The sequence below is a fragment of the Ovis canadensis genome, chromosome 2 (assembly GCF_042477335.2).
Source record: "Ovis canadensis isolate MfBH-ARS-UI-01 breed Bighorn chromosome 2, ARS-UI_OviCan_v2, whole genome shotgun sequence".
Taxonomy (NCBI): Eukaryota; Metazoa; Chordata; class Mammalia; order Artiodactyla; family Bovidae; genus Ovis; species Ovis canadensis.
The window spans coordinates 133657629-133674132 of record NC_091246.1 but is presented as its reverse complement, the minus strand read 5'-3'; the positions used below and the strand labels follow the sequence as shown (position 1 = coordinate 133674132).

General features: G+C 37.9%; 1 protein-coding gene across 1 annotated transcript in view; it reads left to right on the top strand.

The window, feature by feature from the left end:
* The window catches only part of ITGA4 (integrin subunit alpha 4), a 95772-nt gene that overhangs the window by 29208 nt on the left and 50060 nt on the right, over positions 1 to 16504 (top strand). The window contains exons 5-11 of the mRNA XM_069577053.2: positions 180 to 247; positions 1529 to 1658; positions 2961 to 3046; positions 3671 to 3733; positions 3826 to 3963; positions 8219 to 8330; positions 15670 to 15764. Of these exons, the coding sequence (XP_069433154.1) occupies positions 180 to 247; positions 1529 to 1658; positions 2961 to 3046; positions 3671 to 3733; positions 3826 to 3963; positions 8219 to 8330; positions 15670 to 15764 (692 nt within the window). The remainder of the gene's footprint in view (positions 1 to 179; positions 248 to 1528; positions 1659 to 2960; positions 3047 to 3670; positions 3734 to 3825; positions 3964 to 8218; positions 8331 to 15669; positions 15765 to 16504) is intronic.

The following is a 16504-nucleotide window of genomic DNA, read 5'->3' as shown; positions in this document are numbered from 1 at the left end:
AGATCAACATGGAAGAGATTTGTGACATTAAATTTTACTACTTAACTAATTTTTAAAATAATACTATTGTAAAAGAGATCTTAAAGGCATACTTGTAAGGATTTATAAATAAACAAAATTATGCGGATTTTGTCTTTATTTTAAAATGAAATCTTAGTTGTTTTTCTATTTTATTTTAGATTTTGTGAAACAGTTTGGAGAGACTTTTGCATCATGTCAAGCTGGAATATCTAGTTTTTACACAGAGGTAATAGTCTAAAAATAGTTGCTATAGGTGTTTACATATAGAATTTTAATTCTTCTGAAGACTTAGAAGACTGATATTATGTTTTGAAATAAAGATTGAATAATAGTCAGATAATATATCTCTTAAATATGAGTATATTACAACTTAATTTTTACCACTTGATATTCAGCACATGTATTGATAAAATAGTAATATTTAGATGGCTGTGTCACCCAAGACCAATTAAAAGTCTACACTAAAGAAAGTTACTTTCATTAAGAATTTAACAGAAATCAAAAAATAGCCATAGTCATTTGTTAATTTAAGCACTGAAAATATCTAAGTATAGTATTTTTAGTTACTAATTGGGGCAGAGCATATACATTAATCTTTTTCATTAGAAGTATGAGAATTGGGAGATTTAAGAACTTGATAATATCCTCTTAAATAAGATATGTTCCCAAACTATTATTTTCTTTCTAACACCATCACATATACAGTTGTACTCAACTCCTAAACCTCCCACTTTCTCCGAGTAACCCCTTATGAAGTTACGAATGCTTTCTAAATCTATGTAGCAAGGCTGTATCAAACTTTAGGTTAATAATTTCCATAAATTTTGCCTAGTATGGAAAAATAATGCTTTCTTCCTTACTTTATGTTTAAATTGACCTCTTTTTTCAAAGTTTGGATCATTTAGGAAATTTAGAAATGTCAAATAGATTTAATTGCTGAAAGTTTTCATATTTCACCAGACAAATATGTCTACTCATTCCAATCTTTCCTCTGTTCCCTTTTTCTAAATTCCTATGATTATCATCAAATATGTCCCAGTTTCTTTTGAGTTATATTTTTCCCAGCTAACATTATTAAGGAACTTAGTCATTGACTTTTTGCAAATTGAAATAAATTAAGTCCATTTTTTACTCTTTGGCAGCACATGATTATCTCTGTAATGAGCGCTAATGAATTACCCAGATATGATTTACTTTAATAGAAACCATATTGCCTTTTTCCCCACAGCTTGCTCTAGTGTTCAATGATTCTGCCTTTGATTGTAAAGTCCAGTAATGAGTGTGAAGTGAGAGTTTCAGCATTTCTTCTCTGAGATTCTCATTTTAGATGAAAATTCACTAACTAGCTTCTCTGGCTTTTTGGGGTATGCTTTTAAACTCATTAAATGCTTATAATTCAGAAATTTATGAAAATTATTTTTGTCACTATTTAATGTGTATATCTGGAGGAGGTTTTGGGTGGCGAGATTAAACTTTTAAATGATGATAAATTTTCTTTTTCTTACAGGATTTAATTGTGATGGGAGCTCCAGGATCATTCTATTGGACTGGCTCTCTTTTTGTGTACAATATGACTACAAATAAATACAAGGCTTTCTTAGACAAACACAACCAAGTAAAATTTGGAAGTTATTTAGGTACTGTAAAAATTGACAGACTTGAATTATCTCTACCTTACAGATACTAGTAATTATAAATAAGGGAAATTATATCCTCAAAAGATCAAAATGGCCAGTAGTAACTAAAAAGCCATTTCAGAAACTGCCTCTTTAAGGCTATAATCTATGAAACTTTAGTTAACTTAATATTTTACATATGTAACTATTATCATCCATATATAGTTCTTAGGTTGGAACTCCTGGTTTAATTTATTCTCTTGCAGTAAATCACTTGTAAGCTTATATTTTTATGCAGTCAACTTGTTATTATAAAGGTAGCATCTATTGAATGCCTGCCATCTCCTGGGAGCTTTTGTAAATATTCTACATGAATAACTCATTTAATCATGTGGATGAGTAAATATAGTTTCCTTAAGGACCAGCTGAAAGTCAACGGGACTGAGAGCATTGTGGACAGATGGGTAGTACTGTGAAGAGTATGCGTCCAAAAACAGCTCATTGACCTTGGCCTTAGAAGCTCTTAGAATATTCCCCAGAGCATAACTATTTTTATCCTTCTTCTTATTATTATTTAATAAGTCAGCAGTAGAATGATCTATAGTCCTTATTTTTATAGAAAGTTAAGATCTTTTTCTGGCATTAATTCCCTTGTCGTGGTAAAAGGAATGCTTTTCCTAAAGCTTCTTAGGATATACAGATTTGTTTAAACCTGCCTTAAATGTAAACAGCCTATACTCAGAAATAATTATAATAAGAAAAACCAAGATTTTCCCCCTCTTCAAGCAGAAAGAATTTATTTTAAAACAGAGGAAGTTCATTTACAATTCAGCATTTACTTGTTGAAGGGTGAAGGATATGCTGAAGCATTATGAAAAATTTAACAGTTTATGTCTTTTATCACATAATAAAATAAGAATATTTTACCTTTTCTATAGTCATACAATTTTATCATAATAGCAAGGTTTCAGGGCAAGAAAAGTTGAAGTTTAGGAAGATTTTTTTACATGAAGTTCAAAATATTATATTTTACACTAAAGTTTCTACTGTAATCTTAGAAACTAGCATGTCTTGCTACTGCAGAAACTCACAAAGCATGTTTAAAGGTGCTAGCTTCAGTTTCTAAGATGTAAAAATATAAGCCATATTGGTGGTGGTTTAGTTGCTAAGTTGTGTTTGACTCTATTTGGTGTAGTCATTTTGGATTCAGTCTTAAAATTTAATTCCAAATGGATTTATGATTAATTCTGTAAGTGGATTTCTGACAATGAATTTCACCCATTCCAAATGGTGATTCTCACACCTCCATCCATTTTCTTGAAGGCTATTCAGTCGGAGCTGGTCATTTTCGCAGTCAGCACAGTACTGAGGTAGTTGGAGGAGCCCCTCAACATGAACAGATTGGTAAAGTAAGAATTACATTTTTAAAATTTATTCCTTCAAAACGGTTCAAATAGATTGCATGAGAGAATAAGAAGTTAAAAGACAAACTGCAAAATTTCTCAGCAGTGAAGCTGGAAATGATGAGCACTGTACATTTAGTGGTAAGATTGGTGAAAGTCATGTGGCTTTTAGATAAAATTGAGCAGAAAAGCTTTCAGGAAGATTACACAAGTTAAAGGAGGCTCTTTCTTATGAGTAACTGTTTCTGAGATAGAATTTTCTCAAGATTCCAAGGAATACATTTATGGTTAACAAGTTTATAGCTGAAGAGAAATTGAGGCAGCTACATTCCTGGTACAGTTGTGGTAAGACTAGAAAGAACAAAATGTTCCTTTGCATTCTAGTTTTTGTTACATTATTACATGAACCTTACTTTGAAAATTGAGACAAACAACATTTTCTGTGTTCTCTCTGAAGGAACAGTAGGATTGTTCCTGAGAGCTTGGTTCCCTAAACATTTTGTATCACTCTGAAAAGAAATTTTTAAAAATATATTTGAACAATTACAAGTTATGAAAATTAACGTTTTGAATGAAACATTTTTAATGTGAGAAACATCTAATCTTTCCTAATTCTTTTTCCCATTGCAGGCTTACATATTCAGCATTGATGCAAAAGAACTAAATATCTTACATGAAATGAAAGGTAAAAAGGTAATATGTCTCTAACTTTGGTATCGCTGAGGGCTTTGGTGAGTAACTCTTGCTTTTTTCTCAATGACTGGATCTGGTTTGCCTTGGAGCAGCTTGGGTCTTATTTTGGAGCATCTATCTGTGCTGTGGACCTCAACGCAGATGGCTTCTCAGACCTACTCGTGGGAGCTCCCATGCAGAGCACCATCAGGGAAGAAGGAAGAGTGTTTGTGTACATCAACTCTGGTTTCGTAAGTCTGATTGCACGCAGATTGGAAGCTGTTTATGGGATTTTGATCATAACTGTTGCTCTACTTACTCCAAAGTTCTGAGACTATAAATTTTTTTAGGCTTACTCTACTGATAAAAGTAATAATTGTGATATTATACTGATGCTTTAAAAATGAAATGGGATGTCATGATGAATGGGCCGTTGCCCCATTTTGATATCTTGAAAGCACGAGATCAATTGTCTGGAGTTTCTCTGTACACAGCTTGTATGTGTTCACCCAGGGAGTTGCAGTTTCTTCCAGTTGCATTGTGCAACTCTGATTTGAAAGAATGATTTTATATGGCCCTAAAAATGTGGATGTCCTATTAGTTTGATGGGGAATGTCCCCATATAATTTGGTAATTATAAAGCACTACTAGACATGGAAGATAGAGTATGGACTGTTTTTAATTTCTTGATTTGAAAGCAGTTGAAAGCAAGAGGTGTTCTGATAAGATATTAATTCACACAATTCATATAGATTATATTCCTGGTAAGAATGTAAAACTGACGTATTCCAGAGCAGATGTAGTAGTTGTAGAAATAAGTGTTTACTTGCTTATGATTGAGTTTTCAATTCTAGGGGTATTTTGGAGTAGAATTTTACCACTTGACAATTCAATTTAGGGTACTCTACTGGCCTTATCTTGCCAGTCTGTCTTCTTGGCATCAAATCAAAAGAAAGAATTGATAGGGCCTTAATGGGGTCTTCTTGGCCTATATCTTTGATTTAAGAGCAATAACAGGTTTGTGAGAAAATTGGTTCATTTCTTAAGTCACGGTATTTTTATTTGGGATTTAACAAAATAAAATCTGTTTCTGGAAGGTATTTTGTTTAATCAGTGATTTCAGAGCATTTAATAAGCATACATATTAAGCACTATACTAAACTCCCTGCAATTTAAGAGAGAAAATAGTCTTATAAAGCTGAGAGATCCTTAAAATTCCAAATATAGAGCAGGAAAATCATTTATGCACTGGCATAAACCTAAATTTAATAGTAAAACAGCATCATCTGTGAAGTGATCATTTGTTATCTCATTAATAGTGAAATCAGGAGTTACTTTTTCTTATATAGATATTTCACATTCTCCTATCAGTGAATGGTCTCCCTAATAATAGAAGCCTCATCCTCATTTTACATACTTTTATTTCTTTTTACAACTAAAGTTTTTGAGAACAGTTTGAACAGTGGTATAGATACCTCATATAAGGCAATAAAGAACCATTTTTCCCATTGAAATCTTCAGCAATTCCACTATGAAAACCAGATAAAAGTGAAGTGCCTTTGTTTGGAGGGCAAGGGAGGAATCCTTCCATCAGACTGCCTGCTTGTTCGCTCTTCACTCCTACACCACTCAATAGAGGCATTGAAGACTGCGGTTAATTTCATCATTGATTTCCACTTTTAAGACCTCTGCTAAGTTATTCTTCCTCTGTTGCCTTCCGACTTCTTGTTCCTAACCGTGAAAAGACAGTAGCTACTGCTTGACATTCAGTGTGGTTCAGTTCAGCCGCTCAGTCATGTCTGACTCTTTGCAACTCCACGGAATGCAGCACACCAGGCTTCCCTGTCCATCATCAACTCCTGGAACTTGCTCAAAATTCATGTCCATCAAGTTGGTAATGCCATTCAACCATCTCATCCTCTGCTCCTCCCTTCTCCTCCTGTCTTCAGTCTTTCTCAGCATCAGGGTCTTTTCTAATGAGTCAGTTCTCCACATCAGGTGGCCAAAGGATTGGAGTTTCAGCTTCAGCATCAGTCCTTCCAATGAATATTTAGGACTAATCTCCTTTAGGATTGACTGGTTTGGATCTCCTTGCAGTCCAAGGGACTCTCAAGAGTCTTCTCCAACACCGCAGCTCAAAAACATCAGTTCTTCAGCACTCAGCTTTCTTTATGCTCTAACTTTCACTTCCATACATGACTACTGGAAAAACCGTAGCTTTGACTAGATGGACCTTTGTCAGCAAAGTAACGTCTCTGCTTTTTAATATGCTGTCTGGGTTTGTCATAGCTTTTCTCCCAAGGAGCAATAGTCTTTTAATTTCATGGCTAAATTTACCATCTGCAATGATTTTTGAGCCCAAGAAAATACAGTCTGTCACTATTTGCATTATTTCCCCATCTATTTGCCATGAAGTGATGGAACTGGATGTCTTGACCTTCGTTTTCTGAATGTTGAGCTTTAAGCCAGCTTTTTCGCTCTCCTCTTTCACTTTCATGAAGAGGCTCTCTAGCTCCTCTTCACTTTCTGCCATGAGGGTGGTGTCATGTGCGTGTCTGAGGTTATTGCTGTTTATTGGTGCGGCTTACTATTGTCTGGACGTCCCTGTGGCTGATTGTAAAGCATCCGCCTGCAATGCAGGAGACCTGGGTTCAGTCCCTGGGCTGGGAAGATCTCCTGGAGAAGGAGATGGCAACCCACTCCAGTGTTCTTGCCTGGAAAATCCCACGGACGGAGGAACCCGGTGGGCTACAGTCCATGAAGTTGCAAAGAGTCAGACATGACCGAGCGACTTCGCTTTCACTTTAGTATTGTCTGTCTGTTCTTTTACTGGAGCGTAGACACTGTGCAGAGGGATAGTCTGTTTTATTTACTACTGTTTCCTCGGGGCTTGAAAGAATCCTGGATGAGTTAGGTGCTCAGTAATTGTTTTTGAGTGAACTGAAGAAAGAATGATACTTGAGTGAATGCTGGCTTCTACTTCTGCTGAAAGAGCTCTCAGGGGTCCTGAGTGAACTCTTGGTCACTGTTCTGTGACTGGAGAATACTTGAAGAAGAGTGATCACCACTTCTTTAAACTCTCCCCCTGAAACTCAGTGCCCTTGTGTTGTCTTATCTCCTCATCCTCTCTGGAGTCTCTAATGCCTTCTGCTCTTTAAATTAGGCATTTCTCTATGAGCAGAACAAGAATCAAATTTTTTTAGCAGGAAAATAAAAGGTGAAGGGCACTTCACAAGGGAAGAATATGTGTGTGCTATGGAAATGATGAACAGACTTGTTTGAGAAGTTAAAAGATCTATGATGGGTTGTGTGTGGGTTTTGTTGTTGTTGTTGTTGTTTGTTTGTTTTTAATACAAGGGAGTGACATGATCAGAGTTTGGAAAGAGATCTGGCAGCTGTTATTGCAACAACTCCTCCTAAAACATTGTGGGTGGTGGTGGTTTAGTCATTAAGCCGTGACTCTTGCGACCCCATGGACTATAGCCCTACGTGCTCCTCTGTCCATGGGATTTCCCAGGCAAGAATATTGAAGTGGGTTGCCATTTCCTTCTCCAAGAAATCTTCCTGATCCAGGGATCAAACCCAGGTCTTTTGTGTCCCCTGCATTTGGCAGGCAGATTCTTTACCTACTGAGGCACCAGGGAAATCCACTGAAACATTATTTCGTGTCTAATAACTCACTTTCCAAAATCAGAGACAGCAGTTGACCAACTCCTACTACAATGCTGCTGGAAAACTATTCCCAAGGCCAGTCAGTCATGTCACTCCTCAACTCAGAAACTTGCAGTAGCTCTGTCTAGTTTTCTAACTTGAGAGTAGGTTTCTCCTGGCATTCAAAGTCCCACCCCGTAAAACTCCGGTCTTACTCTTTTGTCTTATTCATTTGCACATATTGCTCATTAGCCAACTAAGCCAAGGTAGCCAAGTTCTTTGCAGTTTGTATTTTGCTGGTTAGTTTCCCTAAGTATCGAAACTTTGCCCATTCTTTAGTGCCGCCTTGACAACCACCTCCTTCATGAAACCTCTGCTGGCTCTCACGGTTAGGATGCTCTCCTTGCTTGCTGATATTGCAAAGCAGTACCTCTTAGTCATTTACATGCTTGTGCTATGCCTTCCCTTGACTGGGGGAAGGGAGTGTCTTACACACTCATTGCCTTGTCCTCTTCACTCAGTCATCCTTTGTACAGTGTATTGCCTTTATTAGGAACTCACTAAATATTTGCTCAATTGAATTATCAAAATAATTTATTGGATTTTCAAAGCTAGGGATCATGAGTTTGACATTTTTTTCTGTCCTCTGAGCTCTAATCATTATATTATATGTATTGACATACTTGATAAATATTTATTGAATTGAACTGAGATGTGTATACTAAAGCTCAGACTAGTTTGTCCAACCTGTTTGAAGCATTAGGAAAAAAAATCCATATCCAATTACAATAGTAAATCATGTGTCAAGTTGTCAGGGAGTGTTATAATGACACCTTTCTCCCTGTTTCTATCTAGGGAGCAGTAATGAACGAAATGGAGACAGAGCTCATTGGAAGTGACAAATACGCTGCACGGTTCGGGGAATCTATAGTCAGTCTTGGCGACATTGATAATGATGGCTTTGAAGGTAATTAAAATTATTTAATTTGGTACTTGATTTCCACTTTTAAAAATGGGACATGGGAGAGAATATAATTGGAGTTGTTTGCCTTTCTATAGAAAATATATATGCTAAGTTTTTTTTTTCTTTAGTGTTATACCCGATTTATTCTCAGTTGAAAACTATCCCTTCAACAAAGAGTGATATTGAACATACCTCATTTCATTGATTCTCAGGCACCGTTGGTGCTAGTGGTAAAGAACCCACCTGCCAGTGCAGGAGATGTTAAGAGATACAGGTTCAATCCCTGGGTTGGGAAGATCCCCTGGAGAAGGAATAGGCAACCCACTCCACTATTCTTGCCTGGAGAGTCCCATGGACAGAGGAGTCTGGAGGGCTACAGTCCATAGGGTATCAAAGAGTCGGACATGCCAGAAGCAACCTAGCACACAGCACAAGGCACCATTGATTATAAGTCGTTTTAAGTCATTATTTTATGTGCCCCTAAAAAATGGTGCCTTTTAAACTGAGACTCACTATTGTTCTATTTTAAGAAGAATGCTGATTTTAGAAACGTGAAAATGTGGAAGAAAATGTGTATCATAGACTCATTGGATCATATATTTAACTATCAGTGTAGTAAGACACTGATAAAAACCCAGCAGAGGCTGGCTGCAGAGCTTTAGCCTGGCTCTGAAAGCCCCTTACTGAGCCAGGCTTTCCTTGTTCTGGTTGTCCTGTTGTGGGGATAGGGGGGCTGATGGTGGAGGATTGGGGATCCCAGGAGAGAATCCTGAGTGTTAGGAAGGGAGAAACTGGCAGACTCGAAGACGGGCTATTTGCCACCTGATAGGGATGCATTTCAGCAATGGGCTGAGTGGCCTTTTCAGCACTGTGGCTGTTCTCAAAGTATCAGTCCTGCTGCCGAAGGAGCTGTCTCTACCAGCCTTCCCTCTGAAAATGTGCTGACTTCAATCTAGTTCTGAGTGGTTAACTAAGTCCATTAAAACTGTGCCTAAAATAATGAATGGGTTTCAAAGGAGAGTGTATAATTTCTAGAGTTCAGCAAATAAGTATTTGATATTTTCAAGGCTCAGAATTATCTTCTGGAAATGGTTTTTGGCAATTGGTATCTGGTAGAAGTAGGTCAAAACTTCCTTGTATATTGGATATAATTGAGGAAGTGCTGTAAAGGCTTACTTGGTACCTTGTTTTGCCTAAATGCTTCATTCTACTTTAAATATTTAAAATATGGTATTCTACAAGGAGAATGCTGGTTGGTTATTGAAAATATGCTTCCAATGAGCCCTCTTGAATGTGAAATAGTATAATTGGGCCTACAGATGCCATTTCTGGATTTTACTATTTTTAAAACAAAAGGAGATAAAAGTATGTGCATATATCTTTGTAGTTATGATTACACATAAAATTTTACATTAAAATATCTATGAAATATTAAGATGGATATTACATTTCACAATTAATCATCAGTTCTGTGTTATCTATTGAGAACTTATTTTTTCGTCAGTGTACCATGCCAGCAGAGAGTATATGCCATAATGGATGTAAATGAAGGAAATAGTGGCACACTTTGTTTAGTTTTACATTCAAATGGAATATCAGATTAAGACATGAAAAAATTCCTTCCACATCCTGTTTTAATTGACAGATCTGAAGAAGAATATTCACTATTTTGATTGAACATATTTGTGCATGTGCACATGAGGAATGATTTTTTTTGTAGTATCTAAATGTCAGTGATGAACTTGAATTATTCTTATAAACAGATTGAGTTATAAAAATAGGATGGATAGTAGGCAGGTTCCCTTATCAAAGTCACTCCAGTACTTGGGAAAATCCAAGACAATTTTCTAGTTATGTGAAGGACAGGCAGAAAATGTGATGTCCAGGAGACTTAGAAAGGGGGGATTTAGAGGAAATCTTCAGGGCACAATGCAGTATTTGAGTGAATATGAGAACCCTGGGTTTCATACAGCACTTTGTGTCTTGGAGTCCTCAGCGCACATCTTCTAAAGGTAATATCTATATGCAGAAGACTGTTATTCAACTGAATGTTTTCAGTATTCCAGCATATTTTGTGCTATTTATGATTTCATATATAGTTCACAACATATTTACATCCAGTGGCCACATTAATTCTGATTCATTTTAGTGCATGTTTATAATATCATATATCTTTTACTAATTCAGTTTTTTCTTCCAGTTTTATTGAGCTATAATTGCATGTAACATTGAATAAGCTTAATGTATACAGCATAATGATTTGATATATGTGTACTGCAAAATGCTCACCACAATGTTTAGTTACCATCTATCGCCTCACGTTGGAGAAGGAAATGGCAACCCACTCCAGTATTCTTGCCTAGAGAATCCTGTGGACAGAGGAGCTTGGTGAGCTGCTATCTATGGGGCCACATAGAGTCAGACACGACTGAAGCGACTTAGCATGCATGCATGCATTGGAGAAGGCAATGGCAACCCACTCCAGTATTCTTGCCTGGAGAATCCCAGGGACGGAGGAGCCTGGTGGGCTGCCGTCTCTGGGGTTGCGCAGAGTCGGACACGACTGAAGCGGCTTAGCAGCAGCATCATCTCACATAGTTGCAAGTTTTTTTCCTTGTGATGAGAACTTTTAAGATCAACTCTCTTAGCACCTCCCAAATATACAATATTTTCAGCTACAGTTACCATGCTGTATATACCCAAGACTTACTGCTGCTGCTGAGTCGCTTCAGTCGTGTCCAACTCTGTGCGACCCCATAGATGGCAGCCCACCAGGCTCCCCCGTCCCTAGGATTCTCCAGGCAAGAACACTGGAGTGGGTTGCCATTTCCTTCTCCAGTGCATGAAAGTGAAAAATGAAAGGGAAGTCGCTCAGTCGTGTCCGACTCGCAGCGACCCCAGGGACTGCAGCCTACTAGGCTCCTCTGTTCATGAGATTTTCCAGGCAAGAGTACTGGAGTGGGTTGCCATTGCCTTAACTGATCTTCTAATTGGCAGTTTGTATTTTTTGACCGCCTTTACCCAGTTACCCCACTCTCTGACGAACAACAATCTGACCTCTATTTCTATGTGGGTTTTTTTCCCCCTAATTCCACATGTAAGTGAGATTACACAGAATTTGTCTTTGTCTGTCTGAGTTACTTAGCATAATGCCCTCAAGGCCCATCCATGTTGTTACAAATGACAGAATTTCCTTCTTTTTTATGACTGAAGAGCATTTCTGTTTTGCCCATGGGTGTGTGTTTTCCGCATTTTAGATGCTAGCCAAGACCATGTTGGCTTGGAAGTAGGCTTATTGTGTTCTAGCTCTTCACTGAGGTCTTTAATTCCATCCTACCATAACTGCCTGGGTGAGCCAGCACGGCATCTGTCTTTTATTTTTTCATTATGTGATTCCCTATTCTTTTTCCCCATCTTCTAACTTAGTTTATTTTTCTGGGATATGAGTGAAGTCACTTCATGTTCACGGCAGAGTATGTGGGATTGTGTAGAAAAGAGAGGAAAACTCTACCTGTTTGTTTTCCTTCCACCTCCAGTCTTAGATGCAGATAAACTTCATGTCCTTTTACTGTGCACAGCTTTGTAATGCTTTACATAGTCGACCTCAGTTATTTTGGCATTCATGGCATCACTTTTTTTTCTTCAAAAGGAAAAAATTAGAATATATTAGAATATATTTCCTGTGTCCTTAGAAAAGCAAAACAAGCTATTTTCTCAGATGATAATCGATCAATTTGGCAAGAGTCCAGCATAATCATTTCACAGAATAGGTAATAGACAAACCTATTCAACCAATATGATCAGACAGACAGACAGATAGCATTTTAACCATAAAATGGTTCTGGCAGGACCACTTATTTCCAGTGTATGTTTTCCAAGTTGAGCCTGGAAAGTGAAAGTGTTACTCAGTTGTGTCCCACTCTTTGTGATCCCATGGGCTATAGCCTGCCAGCCTCCTCTGCCTATGGGGTTCTCCAGGCAAGAATACTGGAGTGGATTGCCATTCTCTCCTCCAGGGGATCTTCCCGACCCAGGGATTGACCCTGAGTCTCCTGCATTGCAGGCAGATTCTTTAGCATCTGAGCAATTCATCTGACTTTTAGACTGTATCTTTGAATATTTTTTTGAGCTGAACCATAATAAAGTTCTACAACTGTGAACTATATGCTGTATCAATTTATGTGGTCCTGAAATTCTTATATATTATCAAGTCACATATTGAACATTTCTTTCACACAGTAGAGGGACAAGTGCTCGGAGTGGGGGGTGTTAGTCATAACTTTATGTTAATGATTTTATAGAGCGTGGTGATGGAGAGTACAGGTTCTAGAGCCATACTGCAGGGTTTAAATCCCATTCAACCGCATCCTACCACACCCAGGCTTCCCTGATGGTTTACATGGGTAGAGAATCTGCCTGCAATGCAGGAGACCTGAGTTTGATCTGGATCAGGAAGATTCCCTGAAGAAGGGAATGACAACCCACTCCAGTATTCTTTCCTGGAGAATTCCATGAACAAGAGGAGCCTAGCAGGCTAGATATAGTCCATGGGGACACCAAGAGTCAGACACAGCTGAGTGACCAACACTTTCATACACTACCACATCCTGGCTCTGTAACCTTTAGCGAGTTTTATTCTGTACCTCAATTTCTTCATCTGTAAAAAGTGGGGATCAAAAAGTATTTGACAGTGCTGTTGAGAGAGTTACACGAGTTATAGTGGGTTATGTGAGAATAACATGAATTTTGTATGGTAAGCCTGTAGCACATAAGGCTGCCTTGTAAACAGCACATAATTACTAGCTGATGTTAAGATTATTATGGTCATACTAATGATAATCGTTATGGTTTATACTAACAGTGTAATAAATGTTCAAATGAGAAGTAAAAGGAGTTGTCAAATATCTCCATGTTTATTCTCTAGGTTATGTCCCAGCTGAGCTGCACAGGCATGGAAAAACATTTTATTATTAATAATGTATTCTCCTTATATCTATAATGATAGATAGAACTTTAGGACATTATATAAGAGATCCAAGTTTCATCTTAGGAAGGAAGAGTTTGGATCTATATATAAGCCAGCATCTGAATATACTTAAATATCTTCTGCTTGGCATTAAATTGATCTGGGCTGGCTTAATAGTTCAGCTGAAAAGGTTCATTTGTATTGTTTTAAGATATTTTTATTAATATAGATCACTTGTGCTAGTAACTGATCAACAGAATTCTTGTAGTATCAGCTTCGTAACCCAACTTGCTATCTTTTCCTATATTATCATCAAGAATCAAGGTACAAAATTCTGTTAATAGGTACTCAGGAGTAGCCACATGGTTGAAGTATAACCTGCCCCCCTCCATGAATGACATTGCTAAGCGGGATCGCATCCAGTGGCTTCAGGATGCTTTCTCCCTCACTCTTTCCTCACTCACCTTTGTCTCCCTCTTTCTCTCTCCTTCTTCCTCTCCCTCCCCGTTACATTGCTTGATTTATTCAGTCTGCACAGAAATGGCTCCAACTATTCCAGATTGTCAATCTCCCATGTGCCATGCTGCCTCTCGCTGCCCTACGATGGCACAGGCTGTGTCCTCTGTCCAAACATTGCCTTTTTTCACCTGGCTCTAACCTACTATAATCTCACTTTGGTCATCATGTTCTATGAGAAGTCTTCCCTGATTTTCACCACCTTTTCCCTGCATGCTATGTTATTATTTTTACTTGCTGTTCTTCCTTGCTAGGGAGAAGGCAATGACACCCCACTCCAGTACTCTTGCCTGGAAAATCCTATGGACAGAGGAGCCTGGTAGGCTGCAGTCCATGGGGTCGTGAAGAGTCGGACACGACTGAGCGACTTCGCTTTCACTTTTCACTTTCACACATTGGAGAAGGAAATGGCAACCCACTCCGGTGTTCTTGCCTGAAGAATCCCAGGGACGGGGAAGCTGCCGACTATGGGGTCGCACAGAGTCAGACACGACTGAAGTGACTTAGCAGCAGCAGCAGCAGCTTCCCCACTAGACTATCAGTTCCTTTCTGTGATACTGACCAGTGGGGTCCTGTAGATACTCTGACAAATATCTGGTGTGCAGTAGGCGCTCAGTAGTTTTCCACTGAATGAATAAATGAATGGATATATTTTGTACCTAAAAATTTAAAATACTTTGCACAAGTTAAAAGAGGCTAGCCTTGGTATGTCTAAGCAAAACAGGCTTAAGGTGTGTCTACTATTTAATTTTAGATTAAAATAGAAAAGCTTTTGTATTTTTAAAATTGGGCAGCATGTGGCACAGAGTTTTATTCCTATTGAAAAAGCAGTGCAATATTACAACTGTAGTTGTTGAAAAACTTTTAGATCTGATAAATAGTGATAAATAATATCATGAAAGCAAACTTTCTATATTTCAGTTTCTATTAAAGTAATAAGAAAAAATCACTCTAAAAATAGATGAATATACCCAAATACATTGGCATAATATTTGGTAAAGACAATGAAATGTTCTTACAAACTTTTTTTTCCTCCTGTCTACATTGTATTTATAGCACTTAAGCAACCATGTTACTCGGTTTCTATTTTCTCTTGGTCTTATGTGAAAACATATCTCCTTCACTGGAACACGAATTAATTTAGAAGTCACTTTGCAAATAAGTAAAACCCAGAACTCAAAATAAAGGTTCTTGCGGTTTATATTATTTAGAGATGATAATAACTGATTATATGCTACACACTGCTCTATGCACTTCACATGAGTTACATCCTTCTGCACCAAGGTGAGTTCTCTCATGATCCTGTGCCGAAGTGAGAAAACTAAGATACAGAGAGGTTAAGAAATGGGCCCAGGAACTTCCCTGGCAGTCCAGCGATTAAGAATCTGCCTTCCAACACAGAGGGTGCAGGTTTGATCCCTGGTCAGGGAGCTGAGATCCCACATGCCATACAGCATGGCCGAAGGAAAAAAAGAATCAGGCCCAGTGAAGGACAGGGAGGCCTGGAGTGCTGCAGCCCGTGGGGTCAGTGACTGAACAAGCATCAAGCACAGCTGGGCACTGGATAGTGCTGGGGTCAGGCCCTGATGGTCTGGCTATAGGACCCATGTCCTTAACCATTCTCTTAGCCTCCTCTAAGACCATAAGACTCTAATTTCCTGACATAGACTTGACTGTACAATCCTGTACATTGTTAGGACAGTGATAGAGCTGTATATATTTTTTTCTGTCCAGTGAAAGTATTGTTTTTTGATAAGGAGTTTTCCTATGTGATATTAAGTAAAGAGCATGAAGGCTAGTTTTCAGAGTCTCATTCTTTGCATTAAGAGTTTATTTTCTGCCATTTAAATTCTTGAATAGATGTTGCTATTGGAGCCCCACAGGAAGATGACTTGCAAGGTGCGATTTATATTTACAATGGCCGAGTAGATGGGATCTCAACAACCTTCTCGCAGGTGGGATAATACTATTCTATTTTCAAAAGAAACATTGGTAATAAAATCCTTCTCAAAACTTCCAGTGTTAACATGCACTTATTTTTCTTAACTTGCCCTTTCAAATACTTAATACTGTTTCACCATTTTCTTATAATAACAGTAGATGGTCTCATTTTTAAGGTCATTAATAACTCTACAAAATCATTTTATTTCCATAAACAAGAGTTCTGGTTCACTTCCATTCTACTTTTGCTTTAACCTATTCCGGAATTCTCTCTGCATGTCGTCAGATTTATGTTCTGAGGTAATACCCCTACTCTTCCAAGTAAGCCCATGTGGATTTGGTTAACTGTCTCGCTTCATGGCTTAAAGCCCCATCTTACATGGAGGTCGTACAGGAAGAGCACAGACTCAAATGAAACGCTGTGTTCCTTTCAGTGCAAAGCAGTAAGATGAGAGCACTTTATTAAGGTTTCCTGACCTAACTCTGACTTTAATTTCATATTTTGAAAAATCAGGACATTTCATTGCATAGAAAAAAACTACACACACATGCAGAGAAGAGAAATTTTTCCAAAGATACTCGTATGGAAACTTTAGCTAATACTGTTATTTTTGATTAGGCAAAGTGGGTAAATGATCCTCTATATAACATGAGAGAGATATACTTGTCTATTAAAGAATACTAATTCTCTTGGACAACTCTGATACTTGTAAATCAACGTCTGGACAGGAGATTAGACACGTGGGATAGCAAG